This window comes from Biomphalaria glabrata, chromosome 12 (genome assembly GCF_947242115.1).
Source record: "Biomphalaria glabrata chromosome 12, xgBioGlab47.1, whole genome shotgun sequence".
Lineage (NCBI taxonomy): Eukaryota > Metazoa > Mollusca > Gastropoda > Planorbidae > Biomphalaria > Biomphalaria glabrata.
The window spans coordinates 15,510,981-15,535,765 of record NC_074722.1 but is presented as its reverse complement, the minus strand read 5'-3'; the positions used below and the strand labels follow the sequence as shown (position 1 = coordinate 15,535,765).

General features: G+C 37.1%; 2 protein-coding genes across 3 annotated transcripts in view; one reads left to right on the top strand and one right to left on the bottom strand.

Annotated features, from left to right (window-relative positions):
* Positions 1–3,280: 3,280 nt before the first annotated feature.
* LOC106054253 (coiled-coil-helix-coiled-coil-helix domain-containing protein 10, mitochondrial-like) lies at positions 3,281–8,066 on the top strand. The gene is made up of 4 exons (XM_013210041.2): positions 3,281–3,399; positions 6,770–6,932; positions 7,127–7,364; positions 7,703–8,066. Exons 1-4 carry the CDS (start codon positions 3,368–3,370, stop codon positions 7,711–7,713), a joined length of 444 nt encoding a protein of 147 aa, XP_013065495.1. The 5' UTR covers positions 3,281–3,367; the 3' UTR covers positions 7,714–8,066.
* A 1,579-nt stretch (positions 8,067–9,645) lies between these two features.
* Positions 9,646–24,785, bottom strand: part of LOC106052192 (collagen alpha-5(VI) chain-like) — a 50,732-nt gene continuing 35,592 nt past the window's right edge. For both annotated transcript variants that reach the window (XM_056006773.1, XM_056006774.1), the window contains exons 8-10: positions 21,258–21,383; positions 18,236–18,379; positions 9,646–9,788 (exon numbers count right to left, since the gene is read on the bottom strand). In XM_056006773.1, the coding sequence (XP_055862748.1) occupies positions 9,654–9,788; positions 18,236–18,379; positions 21,258–21,383 (405 nt within the window). In that variant the 3' untranslated portion in view covers positions 9,646–9,653. The remainder of the gene's footprint in view (positions 9,789–18,235; positions 18,380–21,257; positions 21,384–24,785) is intronic.

The window sequence follows — 24,785 nt, the reverse complement described above, 5'->3', positions numbered from 1 at the left end:
GGAGGGACTATCATGGGAAGAAGACTGTTCTTGACAGCAAGGCCCACACCATGTATTCGAGTCTCATCCTGTGCTTTCCCTTTCCAAAAGAAAGTGTAGTCAGTCTCGCGGAGCATGCCGTTTTCGGCCAGTCGGGTTTCTTGCAGGGCTGCAATGTCGATATGTAGCCTTTTTAGCTCGTTGTTTATAGCTGCCGTCTTCCTTGCATCGTCGATCTGCCTTAGATCATCAGTGAGACCAGGACACATTGTCCTGACATTCCAAGTGGCCAGTCGCATGACAGGGATTTTCTTTTTCAGTTTAATTTTTCTTCTTTTGTTGCTTGGTGCAAGTTTCCAGCCTACTTGTCGTTTTAAACTAAGCTCTAAGCACCCATTAGAGCAGACAGGATGTGGCGGATCAGCACCTAACTGACTGGGGGCTGCCCAGGTTGAGGCGGGCGGTAGCCATGCTAATCTACAAGAAGGATCCCACCCCAAGCAACTTAAAAAGGCTCAGAGCTGCACATAACAATGCCCAAAGAGTAGCGAGACAATGTGCTAACAAATACTGGCAGGAGCTATGCGAAGATATTCAATCTTGTGCCGACTGTGGTAACATAAGAGGACTATATGAGGGCATGAGAAAAGCCTTTGGACCTCACACCAGCAAGTGTGCTCCGCTCAAGTCAAAAGATGGCTCAATCATCAGCGATCGTGCGCTGCAAATGGAACGATGGGTTGAACACTATGCAGAACTCTACCAGATTGAAAACGCCATCTCACCAAATGCTGTTTCCAACTTTCCATCACTTCCAGTTTTGACGGAATTAGACGAAACGCCCTCAGTAAAGGAGCTGAGCATTGCCATTGACATGCTTGCACATGGGAAAACACCCGGAGGAGATGGCATTCCTGCTGAAGTAATTCAGGCTGGAAAACATGCCCTAATCAAACCACTCCATGAACTGCTAAGCTTGTGCTGGGAACAAGGAATGGTCCCCCAGGAATTGAAAGACTCCAACATTGTTACAATTTATAAAAATAAAGGCGACCGCTCTGATTGTAACAATTACAGAGGCATCTCACTGCTTAGCATAGTCGGAAAGGCTTTTGCTAGAGTATTACTAAAGCGATTACAGATCCTGGCAGATCGTGTTTATCCAGAGTCGCAGTGTGGCTTTAGGGCAGGTAGATCTACAACAGATATGATTTTCTCTCTTCGGCAGCTACAGGAGAAGAGCAGAGAACAAAAGCAGCCCCTCTTCATAGCATTTATTGATTTGACCAAGGCCTTTGACCTTGTTAGCAGAAGCGGTCTGTTTGCTGTACTAGAGAGAATCGGCTGCCCAAATAAGTTAAGAAAACTAGTGTCAGCTTTTCACGAAAATATGCAGGGCACCGTTCAGTTTGAAAGTTCTTCCTCCAGGCCATTCTCCATTAAGAGCGGTGTCAAACAAGGATGTGTACTGGCCCCTACACTATTTGGCATCTTCTTCTCAGTCCTACTATCCAGTGCTTTTAAATCCCTGGAAGACGGAATATACATCCATAGCAGATCCGATGGAAGGCTCTTTAACCTGGCACGTCTTAAAGCCAAAACGAAAAGGCGTCGTATCTTGATAAGGGAGCTGCTGTTTGCCGATGACGCGGCACTCGTATCTCACTCACAAGGAGGTCTACAGAAGCTAGTGAACGCCTTAGCAGCTGCTTGTCAAGAGTTTAGCCTTACTATAAGTCTCTCCAAGACCGAAATCCTGGCACAAGACGTCGCAGAAATACCTATAATACAAATTGGGAACCACACCCTTTCAGTGGTGCAGGAATTTACCTACTTGGGTTCAACAATTGTCAGTAACCTAGACTTAGACATCGAGCTGACAAAAAGGATAGGAAAAGCTACCACAGCATTGGCAAAACTCTCCAAGCGCGTCTGGGAAAATGGTAAATTGACCACAGCGACCAAAATCCTAGTCTACAACGCCTGTGTTGTGAGCACTCTCCTTTATGGCAGTGAGAGCTGGTCAACATACATGTACCAAGAGCACAGATTGAATAGTTTCCACTTGCGCTGCCTGAGACGCATAATGGGCATCTCTTGGAGGGACCATGTCTCCAATCAGGAAGTTTTAAGATTGGCCAATATGAACAGCGTGTATGCTCTCCTGACACAAAGAAGATTACGCTGGCTCGGACATGTCACCCGCATGCCAGATGGCAGAATCCCGAAAGATATCTTATATGCTGAGCTTGTGGAAGGAGTCAGACCCAAGGGCCGCCCAAGACTAACATATAGAGATGTCTGCAAGCGAGACATGAGAGTCTCAGGCATCAGCGAAAGTATGTGGGAAAACATAGCCAAAGACCGGATTGCATGGAGACAGACTGTGCGTGCTGGGACAACCCTTGCTGAGAACAAAAGAATTGAAGCGGCTTTAATCAAGAGGGATAAAAAGAAAGCTGCCCTGTCTGCTAGCCCTAAATCAGAGGCATACACATGTACGAATTGTGGCAAAGTCTGCCGTTCTAGAATTGGCTTGATTAGCCACACCAGATTCTGCCCCGTCTCAAGATTAAGCCAAAACCAGTGACTCATTTGGGCGCATCCATTGCCTTTCGAGACAAAAGGAGCCATCTATCTATCTATCTATCTATCTATCTATCTATCTATCTATCTATCTATCTATCTATCTATCTATCTATCTATCTATCTATCTGTCTGTCTGTCTGTCTGTCTGTCTTTTTGTCTTTATATATATAGCTCCTCCTAATAAATAACATTATATTTTTTTTAAATAAATATTTTTACAAGATAAAACAATGATAAAATATAACATTATATCCATATATATTATAATAAGGAAACAAAAAAACAACAACATATTTGCGTATTTTTATGTTTTCGCTAATTTTATGATTTTTTTTTTAAAATTTCATTTGGGTCCACTAAATTCGCCTAATGGCTCTAATTATCTAAGGCCGGCCCTGTTCCCAAAGATTGAGATCTATATGTCCAGACTACTTCAGACCACCTGCAATTATACACGTCACGTTGCTTGCGATTAACAACATTATCTCTCACTTTCAAACATTTGAGCAATTGTGCAAAGATTATGGTTGTTTAAGGCCTTTTGAGACACATATTATGTCGTTTAAAAAAAAAAAAAAGACAATGGAAGCTTAATTATCCCAGTTGATATTCTTTGCTTTAACAACCTTTGAAACCTTTGAACTTTATACTTTTACGAACTTACATAAGTCCTTTAAATATAGGTCAGTTATAATCCCATTTTTTTTTCTAGAACAGGAAACGGAAATTGAATCAGTTCTGAAAACAATTTCAGTTATCGAAGGTCAGAAGTTCTAAACGTGAGCTACCATACACAACAATGCCAAGAAGAGGACGATCATCGCCTGCTAGGTTAGATATAGAATACACTAGCCCTAGCATTTTTTTTCTCTGTAGATCTAGATATCTAAACATCAAATCAAATTGTAGCTAAATCTTAGACACCAGAAAAGTTTACCATGAAATGCTTATCATTTACTTGATTTACATTACGAAATTACGTCATTATTATTATGATCATTATGATTTTGACCAATTAGATCTAGATTAGATGACTCTATATGTAACTAAAATTACTAATGACTAATCATGACTAATGTAAGTTTTTAAGTTACTAAAAGTTGTAAATATTATATTAATATTATTATTATTTATTATGTTCATTATTACTCAAATTAATGATGTAATCCTGTATCAAGTACTTTCGTCTTTAGTCTTAGTACTATCAAAAAATCAAGAATCAATCATTTTTTCAAGTGACTGTATCATAATCATACTCATTTATATTTAACTTTAACTCATCATCATCATGGCATGGGCATGAATCCATGATATTAATATTATTATTATTATAGAATAATAGATCTAGATCTAGTACTGACTGTATTTAACTTAAGAAATCTACTTTTTTAACTTTTTAATCTAGACTCTACTAGTCTAGAATCTAGATGTAGACTAATCTAGACTCTAATCTAAGTCTAGGTCTCTAGAGTAGAGACTAGATTCTAGTCTAGAATCTAAATCTAGGGTATTACTCAGTATTAGTTTACGTGACTAGAAACGCTAAATCAAGTTTCTCTTATATTTTAAGAATATGCAGAAAAAAAAATACAGACTACAAATATGTAATTTGATTTCCTCGGAGATAAATAGTTTTTAAAATATATATTTTTAAGTTTTATTTCTTATTTCCATTACCATATATTGTCATTGGAAATACGTCATTTTGGTTTTAAGGCTTAAAACTAGACTATCTCCCTTGAATTACTTGCCAACATTTTTCTGTTGCTGTTTTGTCTTTCTTTCTAGCAGCTATTAGATCTAATATTAAAATTCATTTAAAATGATAACATAAGAACAAAAAACTCTCTTTAAAAAGTTATTGAAAAAAAGAAGAAACAACTTCATCAATTCATTATTAACATTTTTATAGACCTTCAGTTCAGTAAATACGCTTAAAAATTCATATAAGTTGACAGCATAAGAATAAAATTCTCTTTAAAAAAGATAAATATGCTTAAAAACAACATGGTGGTCAGTAAAGGTATCTGGGCATCTAAACTATTACCGAATCTAGATAAGATCATTAGAATAGATCTAGATCTATCTAGGATGTAGTGAGTCTAGAGTACTCTAGTAGTCTAGAGTCTGGAATTAGATTATTAGATCTACATTTCTACATCTATTTAAAATTTTAACTATTAGTATTATCATAATTATGATCTATTACTACTATTAGTATTATTAACTATTAAACTAAAGTATTATATATATCTAGTTTATCTAGAGATGTTATATTAATACTAATTCTAGATTATGGAAAAACCCATGGGAAACCCTCGCGCGTCGCTTTTTTCAAGAAATATTCTAGAATAATCTAGATCTAGAATGGGGTTGTTCTGAATTTCTGACCTACTTAAAACTAAGTAATGTGAGGGTTGAACAATAAAGAGAAGGCCAGGTCTTCCTATATCCTATATTTCCATTGTAGGTACTTTTTTTTATCTCCCAAAAAATGAAAAGTGTGTCAGCACATTTTACCCTTTTTTTAGGGATGGTCATTTCCATCAAAGTTTTAGCACATTGTATTTGATTTGAGGACTAATTATAATTACTTATTGTAAACATAAGATATCTAAGATCATTTTATTTGCTTTTGAAGCCAATCTGTTAAATTTTTCTTAACAAAAGTTTATGTGAAAGTTGACATTTTTACAACTTTTTCCTATAAAAGTTACAACAATGCTGTTTGCTACAATAATTTATCTTATTATGAAATGTGTATATTTCAAATTTCATTAAATTCTCTTGGCGCACTTAAAAGATATTTGATATTAAAATTAACAAAGACAAAGAAGGGTAAAATTTTCTTTTTTAAATAAAATAAAAGTGTTTATAGTTACAACAATCTCACTAATTCTATTGAATTTAGCATGTTAATATATATCTGTGTGCTAAGTTTGAACTTTGTAGCTTGGCGCACTCTTTAGATATTAATTTTCAAAGTTGATGGTTAAAATCTATTTTTAGTAACAACCAACACTGTGATTTACTGGAAATGGTCAATTTCTGTCTATCCCGAGCTATTTTTAGAAGCACACATAGGAATTTGTCATTTAGATTAACTTTTATAGTGTTTGAATGCTAGATTATGGAGAGTGAATGTGTCTTTATTATAATGACTTTAAAATCTGCAAATTTTAAAATAATAATATTAAATTTTTATAACTTCTAAAAAAAATCGCAAGGTTTCTTTTTTATTTTATTGTCCGTTGCAAGAAATTTTTCATTTACAATCAAATTTTTAAAGCATTTAAATTAAGGCATTTTAAAATGATTAATTGCCAGTGCTCTACAAAAATGTTAAAACTCTTTTTTTATGAAGTTTATTAAACTTATAGTCATTTAATTTTAGGAAATATTTTTATAAGAATTATCTATCTGATGCATATAAATAGCTATTTAAATATAGTAGAATTATAATTAAACAAAATAAAACACAATACAGATCTCTGATTTGTTTTATTTGTGATTTTTGGGCTCATAAAAAATGATGACAAAATCACATTTTTATTTTTTGTTGAAGGCTTTTTTTATATATTAATTCACTTTTTTTTCAAAGATTTTATTGCTTGGTCTTATTTTTTTAAAATTTAAGTTCAACTGTCAGTTGTTTCGGTCACAGATATTTTTTGGCTTTACAAAGGCTAAAGAAGGCTAATTTTTGGCCACTAAAAATTTAATAACTTCCTTCACATTTAATTCAGCCATATAAAATTGGTATCATTGGAAAGTATTTCTCAAGCTCTATCTAACTAAATAGGTTCCATTGCATTGTGATCATTTTGAAATTTTTATAGAAGTACCTATCCATTGCTGTTGCTCCTCAATTTTTAAAAGATTTTACATTCACAATTCACAAACATTTAAAATATACAGAGTACATCAACGAAGTTCATGAATGTCCAAATTATATAACTATATGAATGTTTTAATAAAGAGCTAAGAACTCTTTAAGGATGGGTTAATGAATATTTCTTTTATAGTCCATGACCAGCATCAACACACTGCTGATGATACATTCACATACGGAATATAATATTAATATATGTTTTTAAACTACATAGTTCAATATAAGTAAGTCTCAGAAAACTGGACATTTACTAAATTCTTTTTTTTTTCTCTTCTGTATTTCAAATTACTACTCATTACATTCTTTCAGGGCTCCAGCACCTATGAGGTCGGCACCTGTGAGGCCAGCACCTGCGCCACTACCTGCTCACCCACCACCTGCTGCTCCACCAATGATGGCGCAGCCTAAACAGCCAGGGTTGTTTGCACAGATGGCTGCAACAGCGGGTGGTGTAGCTGTTGGGTCTGCAGTGGTAAGAGTCTAGATCAAGACATAATTATTTTATCTTCGTGTATGGTGTCTTGCAACTAAATATTAAAAAAACAGAAAGTGTAGCTCCAAAATATTGGGCAATAAGTTGTCAATGCTTTATGTGAATTTTTTTCTTAGCTACTATAACCTACAGATATATTTTTTTTTTACTTTTTTCTTCTTGTATCATTTTAGGGCCATGTTGTTGGTGCTGCCATTACAGGAAGTGGTGGACGCAGCCAGGAGCCTGCCCCCGCACCAGCTGCACCTGCTGCACCAGCCCCTGCCGCACATCCTACATACAACTATGATCCAAACTCAAATCCATGTCAATACCAGCTTCAACAGTTTCTGGAGTGCACACAAACACAGTCTGACATCAGCCTTTGTGCTGGTTTCAATGAAGCTTTGAAGGAATGCAAACTCAGATTTGGTTAGTCAGAATATGAAAACAATAAAAAAGGACATTAGTTTGTACAAATGTTAGTCATTAATCATGAATAACTATCAGAAAGTTTCTAAGATGCCTTTAAATATGCTAGATGTTGGTATTTAGTTTTAATTGGTAATGTTGGTATTTAGTTTTAATTGGTAACTAACTAGTATAAAATATTTTTTTAGAAGAAAAATGTGTCAATGCGATAGCAATATTCAGACTTTTAGCAATGCCTTTTTCTGTTTTTCTTTTCTACAATATGGAATTGATGTCATCACACTTAACCAATCCGTTGAAATTCCTCGGATCTAATTACTATTTTCTTTTTTCAACAGGTTTACAGTAAACTTACCCATAAGATGATCAGCCACCTTTAGTCTTGTTGGGTTTCAGCTGTGGACAAATTGTTGTCCTTGGTACTTGTGACTGGATGCTAAGAAGTGATTGAGCAGTTGGTTTCATTGTCAATAGAATTTTTTTTTTATATACATTTCAAAATTTCTCTCTCTCTCTATTTTTCTAGTTGTGAATTATGGAAGGTTATGTAAAGAATGTTATTTTACACAAGCGAATGTATCCAGTTATATATGGCAGTATTTATTATGTTGATCACTCATTATAGTTGAAACAATGCTGTTGACGAAGATATGGAACTTAAAAGTGACCTGGAATAAACATTATTGCAAAACAAAAAAACAACTTTTTCTCTGTTTTGTGTTTGAAAAGTGTAGACAGTCTCTTAAGAAATGTTGTGAGCTATGTAATTGTGTGTACATATTGTGTGACTTGAGTAACAAAGTTTAAGGTGTATTGAATAAAGATTCTAGTGGGGAAAATTGTTTTACTGCTCTCCTAGCTTTATGGTTTCTGTGTAAGGCAGTGGTTCCCACACCTTTTTGTTTCGAAGACCCCTTGCCATGCTGTCCAATATTTGGTATACCTTACGCTTGGTTGATTAGTAATTTTAGAAAATTTATTAACGTATAATCTATTTTTTCCAAATTAAAACAAAGAAAACTACATTATTATTTATTAGACCTAACATGAAATAATAATAAAAAAAAAAACTTTTAGTGCGCTGCTTTAATAAATTAAATAATTTTCATCATTATGCTTCAATTTAATAAGGTTTACTATATAAAATTCTTGGTTTGTGATGCCCATTCTTTTTTAATTAGAAGTTTGGTAACTTGCTTAAATCTTTTCAGCTTTATATGAACAATCAGGATTTTGCTATTAATAGATATATTATAAGCAGCTTGCAAACAATCATCTCCCTTGTGTGATCTTGAAGCGAACATTTCGTCCACTCAAAGTCTTTTGTAAACTTCATCTTCGAGTTCTCCAAACTTCCAAAGGTTTCATTTATTTTTTCAGGGTGGCATAGTCTCGTCTCCAGGTCAGGGGTGTAAGTCATTGACTTGTAGCACCAAACTGCTGGTAGATATATAAACCGTTGTTGGCATAATGTATCTGAACTTTAAATAACTTAAATAACTTCCTTTTGTGAACAAAGTCAGGTTAATGTGAAATAAATGTACTAGACTTTAATAATATTCTTTAACAAGATCTCACTCACTACAATAACAGCCTTTCAGTTTTACGTTCTGGAGTCGTCTCCTCTACAACCAAGTGAAGACAATGCTACCTCCGTTTTTTTACATATCGCTTAGGCTGTTGGAGTGTGGGGGCACCATGCAAGATTCGTCGACCGTCTATTTCCATTCCTCTCTGTCCTTTGCCTTAGTTAGGACCTCTTTAACGCCTTAAATGCTGCATCATTCACATCCAATCGCTCACCTCTTCTTACCATCACCATACACACACCATAACAAAGAGATTCATAGTGTCATTACTTAAAACTTGTTGCATAAAAGGCATGCACATGAGCAATTTATTTGTTTGCAAGGAAGCCGAATGTCAAATTAGAATGTAGTGTCTACATTTCTTTTCAAATACTGCCATGCTGAATATTAGCTTGATGTAGACACAATTAAGCTATTTAAATAAGTTTTTTAAAAACAACAACAACCAATTCGAGTAACAGTTCCTGATCAAACTTCTTCTGTATTGTTATTTTTTATTTTATTTTATTTTTTTTTTTTTTGAAAAATATGCAATGTTCGAAACACACAAGTTTTTCCTTTCAATTTGTTCATACCTTCAGGTCATAATCAAACTAAGTTAATTCTCAAATCACTCTAAATTTTAATTTCAATAACAAATAGTTCAATATACACATTCAATCCCATTCACACATAAAAAAACAAACAACAACAAGAGCTTCTACATAGATTTAAGGACTTTGCATGGGTTTAGCAAATAGTAGACGAGCTGGGATGACTGCTCCGTGACGTTGCCTTTCAGTGTGGTAGTACCTCGAATTGTAATGCCGGAGTTGGTTGGGTCAGCCACAAACACCTAGTGGAATAGAACAAACAGGTTTAAGCTCTAGTATTAGCACATTCTTTATATGTAGCTACAAACACCTAGTGAAATAAAACAGATTTAAGCTGTAGTATTTAGCACATTCTTTATATGTAGCTACAAACACCTAGTGCAGGGGTGGGCAACATTTTCGGATCGAGGGCCGCATTTCTTTAAATTTGGGCATGGCGGGCCGCATATGTATTTACAACTTAGAAAGAGATACTCTAGCTAACTTTTAATTCATAGTTACACTGTATTATATTCACGTTTCTTTTTTTCCACACTCCACGTTAAGGAATTACAACAAGAGTTAGCAATTTTTTTAATCAATTAATATTTTTTTTAAATTGCTGTTGTCTTTTTATATTACAATAGCCCAACAAATATACAGTTGTACTTAATGTGCAGTATTTTTCTTTTTACACTCGTGCATAATGTTCGGAACTGTGGAACTAGCTCACTAGTTGTTATCCTTGTGACTGCTGTCAAATTACAGTCAGTCGAAATCGACCAGTAATTATACTTGTTTAGTTTCCCCCCACCCAAAATATAATGCTTGTTCACTGGATGAGACAATATATGTTCCGGAAGTTAAATGTCGGGACGAGCGAAACTTGCCCTTTTGGAGCATTACCAGAGAATGCTGACCATATCCTTACAAGGGTGCATACTAAATCAGAGGCCCGAACAGGACTCTGGCCCCAAAGCCCAAAGAACCAAAACTATTGGGAGAACTGCCTGTATCTGGAAAACATTGCGCGGTTCATCTTAGATATAAAATTACTGATCTGAACTCTCTAACATGTGAAATGAGAACAAAGAAGAAGAAGAACAGATGTATGTGTACACAAATAGTGTGAACAGCAGCACATTTTGTAAAGTGTTGACATACAGATTCTGGCACCCAAAGGACTCCTGTGGAAGTACTGACTGGAAATTCTCTTTGCTCGGAGTTATGTCCTCTGGAGCTGAATCAGCTTCTGCGCTAAGTGGTGAGCTAATGGTATTGAGAACCGGTTCTTGACGTCTTAAAATTTGCTTATATAAATTGCAAAATTAAGGAATCTAAATAAGTGTTGTACTTTTAACATGGGCGTAGCCAGGATTTTTTTTCGAGGGGGGGGGGGTTGGGGGGGTGAATTTCCCCCCCCCCCCCCGCGAAAAAAAATTATATGTATTTATGTGTGTGTGTGTGTACATAATCTTTATTACATTCTGACCCTTCATTCTTTCGGAAGACGTTTATTGTGCCCTAGAATAGGTTCTTCCATAGTAAGTGAAACAATTGTAGATTCCCCGACATTACTAGCAAAGGGGTCTGAGGGAACGCTAGGAGCTCCCCCAGCGCGAAGCCCCGCCGCCAAGTACTATTTCTGGTATTGAAAACCAACAAAATGCATATTCTGAGGTATCTACAGTCCATTTTAATGCTATTAAAAAGTTTTATTTCAAAAACCTAATGTGCTATTCTTACTGACTTAGACCCTCCCACGCCGTTCGGAGCATTTGACGTCAAGCAGTTTCCATAAAAATCTGTCACTGGTAATGTCTGAAGCCTCTTCCCACCTACCATGAGGACCTCCATGAATGAGTGGCGTCAAGGTGTACTAGGATATCATTGCAACTCTTCTTATGCGTAATTCATTTTGTCGGAGAACATGTCCCGCAAACCTCATGCGTCGTTCTCTCATAATCGTACTAAGGGGTCGACTCCCTTTCGGCATAGGATTTCCTTGATTTAGATCCGATCTCTATAACTGACTCCTGAAATCTGTCTTAGCCATCTTTGTTGAGCTATATTTAGTGTTTTTCGATTTCGGTAGATGACTATTTACTGCAGTTTATTAATGGAGCCCTGCCACTGGTAAAAATGTGTAACCTCTCTTGAATACGCTCTTGGAATTAGGTGACTGTAGTTTGCTCTAGATTTTATATCGAAAAGAGAAGTTTTATCGTCAAAATCTTCTGTTGGGGGTTTTCCACCTCAAAATGCTCTGTAGGGGGATCTTAGACTCAAAACCATCTGGAGGGGTTTTAAACTTAAAAAAAAAGCCATCTGTAGAAGAAACTCAAAACCCCCGATTGGCTTGGCTAGGCTCAAATAATTTTAGTGTTTAATTTGCTTTTTTTTTATATTGAAGATGTATTTTTAGCACCAAACCCCTCTGAATGAGGGTTTAAACTCAAAACCCCTTTCGGCAACGCTCATAGCATTTTGAGTGCGTGATTTGCTTTTTTTTCTTACACTGAAGATGGCGGGGGGTTTAAACTCAAAACCCCTTTGACTACGCTCATAGATTTTAGAGTGAGTAATTTTCTTTTATTTATATTGAAGAGGTACTTTTTAGCTTCAAACTCCACTGGAGGGGAGTTTAAACTCAAAATCCCATAGACTACACTCATAATATTTTTAGTGTATAATTTGCTTTTTTTTTATTATTTAAAAAAAGAGATATTTTTTACCTTCAAACCCCACTGAAGTGGGGTTTAAACTCAAAACTGAGTCAAAACCCATTTAGCTACGCTCATAACATTTTGAGTGCGTAATTAGCTTTTTTTTATATTAAAGAGGGGGTTTATCGTAAATTTTAGACGGGGTTTTAAAATCAAAATCTTCCTTAACTGTGCTCTTGGAATTAGGGGATTTTCGTTTGCATTTTTTTTTGTTTTGTTTTATAGAAGAGGGGGAGTTAACTGCAAAAACCCCAGGTAGGGGGTTTAAAACTCAAAACCCCTGGTAGGGGGTTTTAAACTCAAACCCCCTAGTAGGGGTTTTTAAACTCGAACAGCTCTGGTAGGGGTTTTAAACTCGATCCCCCCTGGTAGGGGTTTTTAAACTCGAAACCCCCTGGTTGGGGTTTTAAACTCGAACCCCCCTGGTAGGGGGTTTTAAACTCAAAACCCCTTTGGTTGTGCTAGGGCAAGTGATGGTTTAGTATTAAAATCTCACCTAAAAAAAACAAAATCAAAGCAAAAATCAGTCACTAAATTCCGACTTCATTTCGGGGGGGGGGGGGTTGAACCCCAAGAACCCCCCCCTGGCTACGCCCATGACTTTTAATCATTTCAGTAGAAATAATTTCACCTTTCAGCAAAGGAAAATGACAAAACCTGTTTTCTTTTGCTTGCTTGTAGAAATGGGAAGGCCTTGTTTGAAAAGATTTAACATCCATTTACATTTCATATGCAAAAAACTCATTGCAATTGCAATTGTGAAATCTGAAATCTCTGAAATCTGTCTTCCACTCTTCATTAGAAATATTTCTAACAAAGTCACAGTCAATGTCCTTCAAGTAACAGAACAATTTCTTCCTTCGATTGTTTAGTGTTCTCGTTTATTTTGTCCATGTTAAGATAGAGGAAATACTAGATTAATTGTTCATAATCGGAACTACATGTGGTTAATGCACCCTAGCTATAATATGTTTGATTACTGTATACATTTTGCTATTATGAAAATGAAATTTTATGAAGCTTTGTGCAAACTTTCCTGTTTAAAGTTTATGGTTGAGGTATTAAAAAACCCCACCATTTTACTCAGTCAAAGATCGAACTCCACCAGTTGTCACCCTTGCCATCTTCTTCCAAGCCTACCTAACATTCAATATAGTTCTTCATAGCATTGAATAAATACTGATCAGAGATTGTGTCTTGTATTGAGTGTATTGATGTATAGCCAATAAGCAATATCTTCGTTTGATTGAAACTTTTTATAATGACAGTTTCAATAATTTATATTTGTATTATTTTTAATATATTTGTATTTTTATAAGTATATACTGTGGGCACACCTGACTTTTGTAGGTGTCGGCGGGCCGCATAAAACACTCCGGCGGGCCGCATGTGGCCCGCGGGTCGTAATTTGCCCACCCCTGACCTAGTGGAATAAAACAAACAGATTTAAGCTGTAGTATTAGCACATTCTTTATATGTAGCTACAAACACCTAGTGGAATAAAACAAACAGATTTAAGCTGTAGTATCAGCACTTTCTTTATATGTAGCTACAAACACCTAGTGGAATAAAACAAACAGATTTAAGCTGTAGTATCAGCACTTTCTTTATATGTAGCTACAAACACCTAGTGGAATAAAACAAACAGATTTAAGCTGTAGTATCAGCACTTTCTTTATATGTAGCTACAAACACCTAGTGGAATAAAACAAACAGATTTAAGCTGTAGTATCAGCACTTTCTTTATATGTAGCTACAAACACCTAGTGGAATAAAACAAACAGATTTAAGCTGTAGTATCAGCACTTTCTTTATATGTAGCTACAAACACCTAGTGGAATAAAACAAACAGATTTAAGCTGTAGTATCAGCACTTTCTTTATATGTAGCTACAAACACCTAGTGGAATAAAACAAACAGATTTAAGCTGTAGTATCAGCACTTTCTTTATATGTAGCTACAAACACCTAGTGGAATAAAACAAACAGATTTAAGCTGTAGTATCAGCACTTTCTTTTAAACTATCGCAATCTGTCGATCTATGAGGCTGATCATATAAAAGTCGTCTGCTTACATCGCCGACAGTTCACCAGGGGTGTGCAATAGACATTTGGGACAAGGAGAACAACTCTGTTGTACTTTCTATTATTATTTTCTTTTTACACCTCTATTTCACTTGTACCTTCGTGGAAACTAAAAGCTTCTGGGTGGGTGGGCTCAAAGGACTAGGTGGAAGTTAGTCCCCTTGAGGACTCTCGAAATTTTATATATTTTTTTGTGTGTGCATTTAACAAGCAATTATGTAAATATTCACCAAGATTCCCTCCTCTTCCCTCCTCCTTTCCCAGCTGGTTCAGACAAGTGATAGAATCATAGCGCAATAGTTTGAATGATTAAAAATGCTAAAAGCTGTAGAAAAACAAATGCTTGAAATATTTCTAATCGCACAGATTTATTATGTCTTGCACAATTGTTTGTATAACTAAAAGACTGCTAAAATAATTGATACAGTTCATTTAATGTAAACTTTTTAAAAAAAAAAACTTATTTAAAAAAAATGTTTTTCTTATTTGAAGATTTTTAAATTTATTGTTCTTATAGCCGAATTCCACCTGATTTAAACACTATTTCATTACTACACTTCATGTCATAGCCACACTTCATGTCATAGCCACACATCATGCCACAACCACACTCTATTTCATAGCCGCACATCATGTCATAGCCACACACTATTTCATAGCCACACATCATGTTATAGCCACACTCTATTTCTTAGCCACACTTCATGTCATAGCCACACTTCATGTCATAGCCCAACTCCGCCATAAACAAAGATTTTTTTTCTTTTCTAATAGTCTTTACAAGTGCTGCTGTAGACTGTGCAATTCTGGCCAGTAGTTCTGATTTGGTTCCTTTGTCTTAAACGATTGCTCCGAGGTATTCAAACTTCTGACACTTGTCAGTTTTTTCTCCTCGAATACTGATGTCCATTTTAAAGCCTTGTTCGCTATAGGCAACAACGTACATTTTTTTTTCGGCATTGACTTGTATACTGTTCTAACCCTGCCATGCACACCGCCATCCAAGTAGTGCAGTAGGTGCGCACTGTTAGAAATTAGACTGTGAAGGAAGTTTACATTGTATCTGGTGAAGAAGCTATGCTAAGTCTCTGTTGTTCTAAGTCACTGGCGGATCCAGGGGGGGGGCGGTAGGGGCGATCGCCCCCCCCCACTCGGCCGACCCCCCCCCCCCCGAAGGGGGGGGGGGCGGACGAACTTTAGAATAGGATTCACACAATTTGTATACGAATTATTACTTATGTTAAAAATATATACTAATTATTTATATTTCAACCTATTTTTAGATTATTTCGCCCCCCCCTCTAGTATGTTGACCGATTTGGTGAGGTTGGGAGGGGTCGATGGTATCAATCCCGCCCCCCCCCCCCTAAACTTTCAAGTGGGGGGGGGGCGGACCAATTTATTTGTAGAAATCACAGCTTGCTAACAAAATGCAATTTAATATCTATATTTGTAAAATTTGTTATTGATATTTTAACCAATCTTTATATTATGTCGTTCCCTGTTTGCCGATTTGTGCTGGTGGGGGGGGGGGGGGCGAATACCTCTACTGCCCTTCCCATCTAAACCCTTTGAGGGGGGGGGGCGGTCCGTTTTTATGGAGAAATCATAGTTTGGGAACAAAATTAGTTGAATAAATATATAAATTTTATATTATGTCGCTCCCTTTCTGGTATTTTAGCTGATTCGGTGGGGTGAGGGGGGGGGGCGACTGCATGTACTGCCCTCCCCACTCTAGCCCTCTGAGTGCTGGGGGGGCGGTCCTATTTTTGTGGAGAATCATAGTTTGTGAATAAAATTAGTTGAATATCTATATAATATAAACTACGTATTGATATGTGACCCATTGTATATTATGTTGTACCACACTCTAATCTCAAATTGTATCATTAGTAAATTTAAATGAAAAAGGGTTGTACCAGGTGGGAGGGGCGATACGTGCAATCGCATTTCCCCCATCGTACAAATCAATACTTTTTCTTTTTGTATTAAGTTAAGAAATTAAAAAATTTTAAAAATCTGTCACTAATATAATTTATATATACTATAAATTAAATTCTTATATCGAGTCGCCCTACCCCTATTCTTTAATGCCAAATGCAATCTTAAGCAGAAATTATTAAAGGAGCGAGGATTAATCATTTTCACTCTACCGCCCCTTCCCTTTTCAGACAAAGTTTATGTAATTTCACATGAATTTATCATAATTATTTTAAGAAAGACTCTGCATTGGAAAAGTTAGAATTCAAACAAAATTTTTTAGTATAAGAGTCATGATTGAGATGAGTTCTAAACCCGAATAATCTTTTCTTAGTCGCCTTTTCCCAACCTTTACTCAATCTGATATTTTTCTAGTTAAATAAATTTGGGACTATAACTCGATATTTATACTTTTATTTTCTTGAACACTATTTATCGAATAACTTTTTTTTCAGCGGCGATCCTCAAAGCAAAAATCTAAATATGTGGGGTATCTTATCTTTTCAAGGAACAAATCGGTTTTATTTGCAATGTATTATGGGCCTATAAATTCATATTAAAATATTTTTCAAGTACAACATTATTCGAAACTCGAAAGGTCCTTTTTTAATAGTATGAATAATGAGCTTTAGGTCAGGAGAATGCTTTTCTGCAGTGAAGAATGCAAGAAAAGGCGTTCGGCGTCGGGGCTTTGCCCCGAACTCCATTAATGAATAAATGAGCTGTGCTTGTCAGGAGAATACGTTTCTGCAGTGAAGAATGCAAGAAAACGCGTTCGGCGTCGGGACTTCGCCCCAAACTCCATTAATGAATGCTGTAGATGTCTGTAGAATGCGTTTCTGCAGTGAAGAATGCAAGAAAACGCATTTGGCGTCGGGGCTTCGCCCCGAACTCCATTGATGAATAAAGAGCTGAAGATGTCAGGAGAATACGTTTCTGCAGTGAAGAATGCAAGAAAACGCTTTTGGCGTCGGGGCTTCGCCCCGAACTCCATTGATGAATAATGAGCTGTACTTGTCAGGAGAATACTTTTCTGCAATGAAGAATGCAAGAAAACGCATTTGGCGTCGGGGCTTCGCCCCGAACTCCATTGATGAATAAAGAGCTGAAGATGTCAGGAGAATACGTTTCTGCAGTGAAAAAAGCAAGAAAACTATTTTTTCGTCGGGGCCAAGAAAACCTTATAGAGCTGCCCCAATTGTTTTGTCTTTCGCCGAAGGTTGAGAAATGATATATAAATATGTATGTATATATGTATGTATATGTGTGTGTATATGTGCTGTACGCACGTTTATGCATAGGGTTAGGGTTTACTGGGCGTTAGGGTTAGGGTTTGGAAAAAAATCGCCCCCCCCCACTCCAAAGTTCTGGATCCGCTAGTGTTCTAAGTATGTGGGATTTTCTGTTCATAAGCACTTGTCCTCGATGCGTTGCCCTCCTCAAGTTAATAAAAATATCATATGTTACGAAGTCCTATGCCCATCACCAAGTCAGCTCTAATTCTTCCCCTGACCCTGTCAGAACATCTATCTATTTCACCTTCAAAGCGCAATCTAGTAGGCTTAATTTTTCTCCCGATAATGCTTACAGAACCGTCCTAACTTTCAAGAGCGTCCTCCATTATTCTTTCAAAGAAGATATTGAAAAGTGTTGCTGAAAGTATTTTGACTAATTAAATGATTGAAAGGCAAAAGACAGAGAGGGATGGAGCAAGACGGTCAACAGATATTGTGTGGTGCCCCAACGGTCAAACAGACTAAGAGATAGGTAAATGATTAATAGTTAGAATGAGTTGATAAACTAATCAAAACTAAAAAGTGACCAAAACTACAAAGAAACCAAAACTACAAAGTAACCAAAACTACGAATCTGTGTCTCTAAAAGCTCATCCTTAATGATTACAATAATCGTTTTACTGACCGTTACATTTTGATGCAACAACAGGTTGACCTCTGTGAGCACTAGCTCTGCGGTTGTGTTGCTGTCCACTACCATGATGGCAACTTTCGTGGCATTTCGTCTGCCCCCTTTAGCCTCTGAGTAACCTGCTTCCGATCTTAGGTGCTAGACAAATCAGACAAGGGAAGCAATCAATACATAAAAGACAAAATCAAAGTTATACCCCCTCCCTTTCCCGAACAGACATGTTTCGTTGAAATGTTTATTTAAAACGTGACAGCACTAAAATTAACAAAATAAGAATAAAAACAATTATAATGTTTTTGTAACAATTCGTTACATATAAGCATTAATACTATAAGTCTATAAGTCTATATATTTTAATTGTAGAATGTTAAAAGGTAGCTAAGACCTATTTTGACTTTTTTTTCTGTATGCTTTAATTGTGTTTATTGTAGGTGAGATTTTAGGCATGACGTATCAAATGAGAGCCTTCAGATGGTGCCCCCCACCAAAAAACAACAACAACAACAACAAACAAACTAAAAAAAAAACATACATTAGTTAAGCAGAGACTGTGCATGTCGCTAAGACAGCAGCCCTATACTACAAACAATGGAAAATGAATATCTCTCAAAGAAATCTAATTTTTTAAAAAAATTATCAATATTTGAGAGTTTAAATAACTAGTGCTATTTCTAGGATAACCGCAGTAATCAAACAGTCAGTAATCAAACTGGGTCAGTATCCCAAAAGACACCCATAATAAAGTTATAGTTTTGAAGGAAGCGATTAGCTTACTCTGGTGAAACCATTCGACATGCTTCACAAGAAAAACATTAAAAATACTTTAACAAAAAGACAATCTTTCCCTTATACAACTTATAGAGTGAGTCGTTTTCTCTTATGAATGTTAGATTAAAAAAAAAACTATGGAAAATTTGAAATAGACATCAACTGTTAAATTTCTAGGAACATCGTGACAGTCGCGTATGAGATGCAAGTCCAGGTTCAACGATGATACGAGTTAAATAGAGATATTGTCAAAACATTTTCAAAAACCGTTCTTGTCAGCTTTTTAACATTGTTGAGTCAATTTTTTGTAAGTTCTTCCGTTTTGTAACTTTTATTCAGTTGGCAATCTGGAATTTTTTAAAAAAAGTCACTTTTTCAGTGCTTACTTTATAATGAAAATCTCCAATATGAATTTAGTCTTCTTCTTCGATCTTATTTTTCATGTCGGAGGGTTCAGATTAATAATCCTATATATGAGATGAACCGCGCAGTGGTTTCCAGATCAGGCAGTTCTCCATATAGTTTTTCTTCTATAGGAGGTTTTTGGGATCAGTGTCTTGTTCGAGCCTCTTGATAAAGTATGCACCCTTGAAGGACATGGTCAGCACTCTACTGCTGATTCTCCACAAGGGCAAGTTTCGATGGTCTCGACATTCTGTTGTGTCCTTTTCTGAGTCGAAAAATTATGTGTTGGTCATGTCGAGATAGCTTCCAATAGGCGTATTGTTTCTTGTACTTGGGCTGTGAGCTGGTCCAATTCTCATTTATTCTACTCTCTATCATTATCCTCTTTCTTCTGGATAGAGAAGAATTTTGATTTGTTTGTTCATTTCTCCAGTGAGATTCATAACAAACGAATATTCACATTTGACAAGAGTAACACCTTTAGTAAAATCACTAAATTTAGAAAGCCTTTAGGACAGAAGACTCAAAAGTAAAGTAGCAATTATACATAAAACACTGAACCATAATCTTCAAATACAAAAACAAAATTTAATAAAATACGCTGAAAGACACAAAGATAAAGGCACATTCCTTGTTCCATATGCTAGGACAAATTTGAACAAATACTCCTTCTTTCCTAGTGCTATTAGAGCATGGAATGGGTTGCCTGAGATAGCCAGGAAAACCAGTGACTTGGATTGGTTAATATGCATGACTAAATGCATGACACGTAGGACGTAATCATCTTCTTTTTTGAAGTAACGTCTGTATTATACAAGATAAGATAAGATTCTTGGCCAGTATGTCTGCTCTTTCATTGCCTTCTAATTCATGTGTTCTGGTATTCATTGAAGAACAGTTTCCTTGCCGTTGTTGTTATGGCTTACAAGAGTTGATCTGAGTTGCTTTAAATATGAAAGTATCAGAGTTTTCAGGCTTTAAAGGACTGGCATCGGTCATTAAGACAATTTGTCTGTTTAAATAATACATGGGTAGTTTATTAGTGTGCTATCTGCTAGTTCAAGTGCTTGCTTTTCTGGCCTATGGCTGTCTGAGAGATCGCCACTTGCAATGGAGTTTTCTTGTCTTACTCTATTAAGTCATTCGACAAGTATGCCAGCTATTTTTTCTTTTTAAAAAATATTTTCATGTTTTTGTTGTTATTTGCAAGAATTTTTTTAATCTTATTTATTTATATTTATAAATAAACCATAGTACTTTGTTTGATTTTTTAAAATTTATTTTATTAATAATATTGTTAATGCCCTTGAAAGCGATTATATTTCTTGGGACTTAGCAGCCTAAACCAACTTAGACATGGCACAAAATAGGCCTAAGGTTAATGACATCAGCAATAAAATCAATGACTTAAACTCTGCTAAGTCGTTAGTTTTCCTGGATGATTCAGGCAACCCATTCCATTCTCTAAAGGTACTACGGAAGAAGGAGCCCTTGTACTACTTGTATGATAAAAAAAAGACTAGGAAGTAAAAGAACTTTTAACCTGTATGACAAAAAAAGACTAGGAAGTAAAAGAACTTCTAACCTGTTTGACAAAAAAAGACTAGGAAGTAAAAGAACTTCTAACCTGTTTGACAAAAAAAGACTAGGAAGTAAAAGAACTTCTAACCTGTTTGACAAAAAAAGACTAGGAAGTAAAAGAACTTCTAACCTGTTTGACAAAAAAAGACTAGGAAGTAAAAGAACTTCTAACCTGTATGATAAAAAAAAAAGACTAGGAAGTAAAAGAACTTCTAACCTGTATGACAAAAAAAAAAGACTAGGAAGTAAAAGAACTTCTAACCTGTATGACAACTGGAAGTTTCGGAACGTTGTAACTTTTCAGATTATTTCTAAAGTCTTGTTCTCTTTTGTTAGCGTCGAGCCAAAACCCACTTTCGTTTGGACATTGGTCAGACCTGAGATCATACTTAAAATGGAGATAAAAAACAAAACAAAAATTAACTTGTCAGTAGTTGTCAGTTCAGAATACAACACTAAGCTTTAAGTTGTGTATCATTATGTTTTGTAAGCGGCCCCCGAAACGGGAATAGACGCTATTAGTTTTGTGTAGAATGTCTGTCCGTCTGTCCGTCCCGTTTAGATCTCGTAAACTAGAAAAGATAATGAACATCCGACATCATGATATTTTAGACCTTTCAAAGCTCTGATGCAACCGAGGTAGGATCCAGGGGTGGGGCGGTAGGGGCGATCGCCGAAGGGGAAGTCGGACGAATTTTAGTATAGAATTCACACAATTTGCACCCATCTGGCATGCGGGTGACATGTCCGAGCCAGCGTAATCTTCTTTGTGTCAGGAGAGCATACATGCTGTTCATATTGGCCAATCTCAAAACTTCCTGATTGGAGACATGGTCCCTCCAAGAGATGCCCATTATGCGTCTCAGGCAGCGCAAGTGGAAACTATTCAATCTGTGCTCTTGGTACATGTATGTTGACCAGCTTTCACTGCCATAAAGGAGAGTGCTCACAACACAGGCGTTGTAGACTAGGATTTTGGTCGCTGTGGTCAATTTACCATTTTCCCAGACGCGCTTGGAGAGTTTTGCCAATGCTGTGGTAGCTTTTCCTATCCTTTTTGTCAGCTCGATGTCTAAGTCTAGGTTACTGACAATTGTTGAACCCAAGTAGGTAAATTCCTGCACCACTGAAAGGGTGTGGTTCCCAATTTGTATTATAGGTATTTCTGCGACGTCTTGTGCCAGGATTTCGGTATTGGAGAGACTTATAGTAAGGCTAAACTCTTGACAAGCAGCTGCTAAGGCGTTCACTAGCTTCTGTAGACCTCCTTGTGAGTGAGATACGAGGGCCGCGTCATCGGCAAACAGCAGCTCCCTTATCAAGATACGACGCCTTTTCGTTTTGGCTTTAAGACGTGCCAGGTTAAAGAGCCTTCCATCGGATCTGCTATGGATGTATATTCCGTCTTCCAGGGATTTAAAAGCACTGGATAGTACGACTGAGAAGAAGATGCCAAATAGTGTAGGGGCCAGTACACATCCTTGTTTTACACCGCTCTTAATGGAGAATGGCCTGGAGGAAGAGCTTTCAAACTGAACGGTGCCCTGCATATTTTCGTGAAAAGCTGACACTAGTTTTCTTAACTTATTTTCTAGTACAGCAAACAGACCGCTTCTGCTAACAAGGTCAAAGGCCTTGGTCAAATCAGTAAAACCTATGAAGAGGGGCTGCTTTTGTTCTCTGCTCTTCTCCTGTAGCTGCCGCAGAGAGAAAATTATATCTGTTGTAGATCTACCTGCCCTAAAGCCACACTGCGACTCTGGATAAACACGATCTGCCAGGATCTATAATCGCTTTAGTAATACTCTAGCAAAAGCCTTTCCGACTATGCTAAGCAGTGAGATGCCTCTGTAATTGTTACAATCAGAGCGGTCGCCTTTATTTTTATAAATTGTAACAATGTTAGAGTCTTTCAATTCCTGGGGGACCATTCCTTGTTTCCAGCACAAGCTTAGCAGTTCATGAAGTGGTTTGATTAGGGCATGTTTTCCAGCCTGAATTACTTCAGCAGGAATGCCATCTCCTCCGGGTGTTTTCCCATGTGCAAGCATGTCAATGGCAATGCTCAGCTCCTTTACTGAGGGCGTTTCGTCTAATTCCGTCAAAACTGGTAGTGATGGGAAGCTGGAAACAGCAATTGGTGAGATGGCGTTTTCAATCTGGTAGAGTTCTGCATAGTGTTCTACCCATCGTTCCATTTGCAGCGCACGATCGCTGATGATTGAGCCATCTTTTTACTTGAGCGGAGCACACTTGCTGGTGTGAGGTCCAAAGGCTTTTCTTATGCCCTCATATAGTCCTCTTATGTTACCACAGTCGGCACAAGATTGAATATCTTCGCATAGCTCCTGCCAGTATTTGTTAGCACATTGTCTCGCTACTCTTTGGGCATTGTTACGTGCAGCTCTGAGCCTTTTTACGTTGCTTGGGGTGGGATCCTTCTTGTAGATTAGCATGGCTGCTCTCTTGTTCGTAGTGGCAGTTTCCATTTCTGGTAGATTAGCTTCAAACCAGTCTTCGCTTTTCTTGGTTTTGTTTCCAAAGACCAGTGATGATGTTTGGTAGATTGTATCACTCATAAACGTCCAGCTTTTTTCTACCTCAGTCACAGAGAAGTTTTTAAAAGCTTCCTCTAATTTGTTCTCAAATTCGGTGCAAAGATCAGGATTTTGTGCTAGTAGTATTCAGGCGTGATTTTCTTTTTCCCTGTGATGTGTGGATCTTAGTTGGCAGCAGTCTTGTCCGGCAGGACACTAAAGTATGATCAGTATCACAATCCGCGCTTTGGTAGCTACGTGTCAGCAGTATATTTCCAATGTTCTTTTTTCGTGTCAGTATCATATCCAGCTGGTGCCAGTGCCCAGACCTAGGGTGCCTCCATGAGACACAGTGCTGTGGTTTTGTTCTGAAGTATGTGTTGGTAATGCAGAGCTTATGGTATGTGCAGAATTCAAGCAGTCTTTGTCCGTTCTCATTCATCTTTTCGATTCCAAAAAGCCCAAGACAGTCTGGCCAGGTAGTGTGATCTGATCCTACTCTGGCATTGAAGTCACCTAGAAGGATCATATGTTCTTTTTGAGGAATGTTTGCAATGGCTTCTTTGAGGTCTTCATAGAACTTGTCTTTGTCCTCCTGAAGCGAGCATAGTGTGTGGGCATAGGCACTAATTAGAGTGACTTTTCCAGATGCTGTCATCATACTTATGCTTAGTAGCCGTTCCGAGCCACCAACTGGAGGGACTATCATGGGAAGAAGACTGTTCTTGACAGCAAAGCCCACACCATGTATTCGAGTCTCATCCTGTGCTTTCCCTTTCCAAAAGAAAGTGTAGTTAGTCTCGCGGAGCATGCCGTTTTCGGCCAGTCGGGTTTCTTGCAGGGCTGCAATGTCAATATGTAGCCTTTTTAGCTCGTTGTTTATAACTGCCGTCTTTCTTGCATCGTCGATCTGCCTTAGATCATCAGTGAGACCAGGACACATTGTCCTGACATTCCACGTGGCCAGTCGCATGACAGGGATTTTCTTTTTCAGTTTAATGTTTCTTCTTTTGTTGCTTGGTGCAAGTTTCCAGCCTACTTGTCGTTTTAAACTAAGCTCTAAGCACCCATTAGAGCAGGCAGGCTGTGGCGGATCAGCACCTAACTGACTGGTGGCTGCCCAGGTTGAGGCGGGCGGTAGCTGATCAGTGAGACGCGAGGACCTCTCCCACCGTCAGAGACAACCCGTGGCGTCCATACATTACGCCAATCAAGTTGGACTTATAACCCGTAACTGTTGTCTCCCGTGTTGT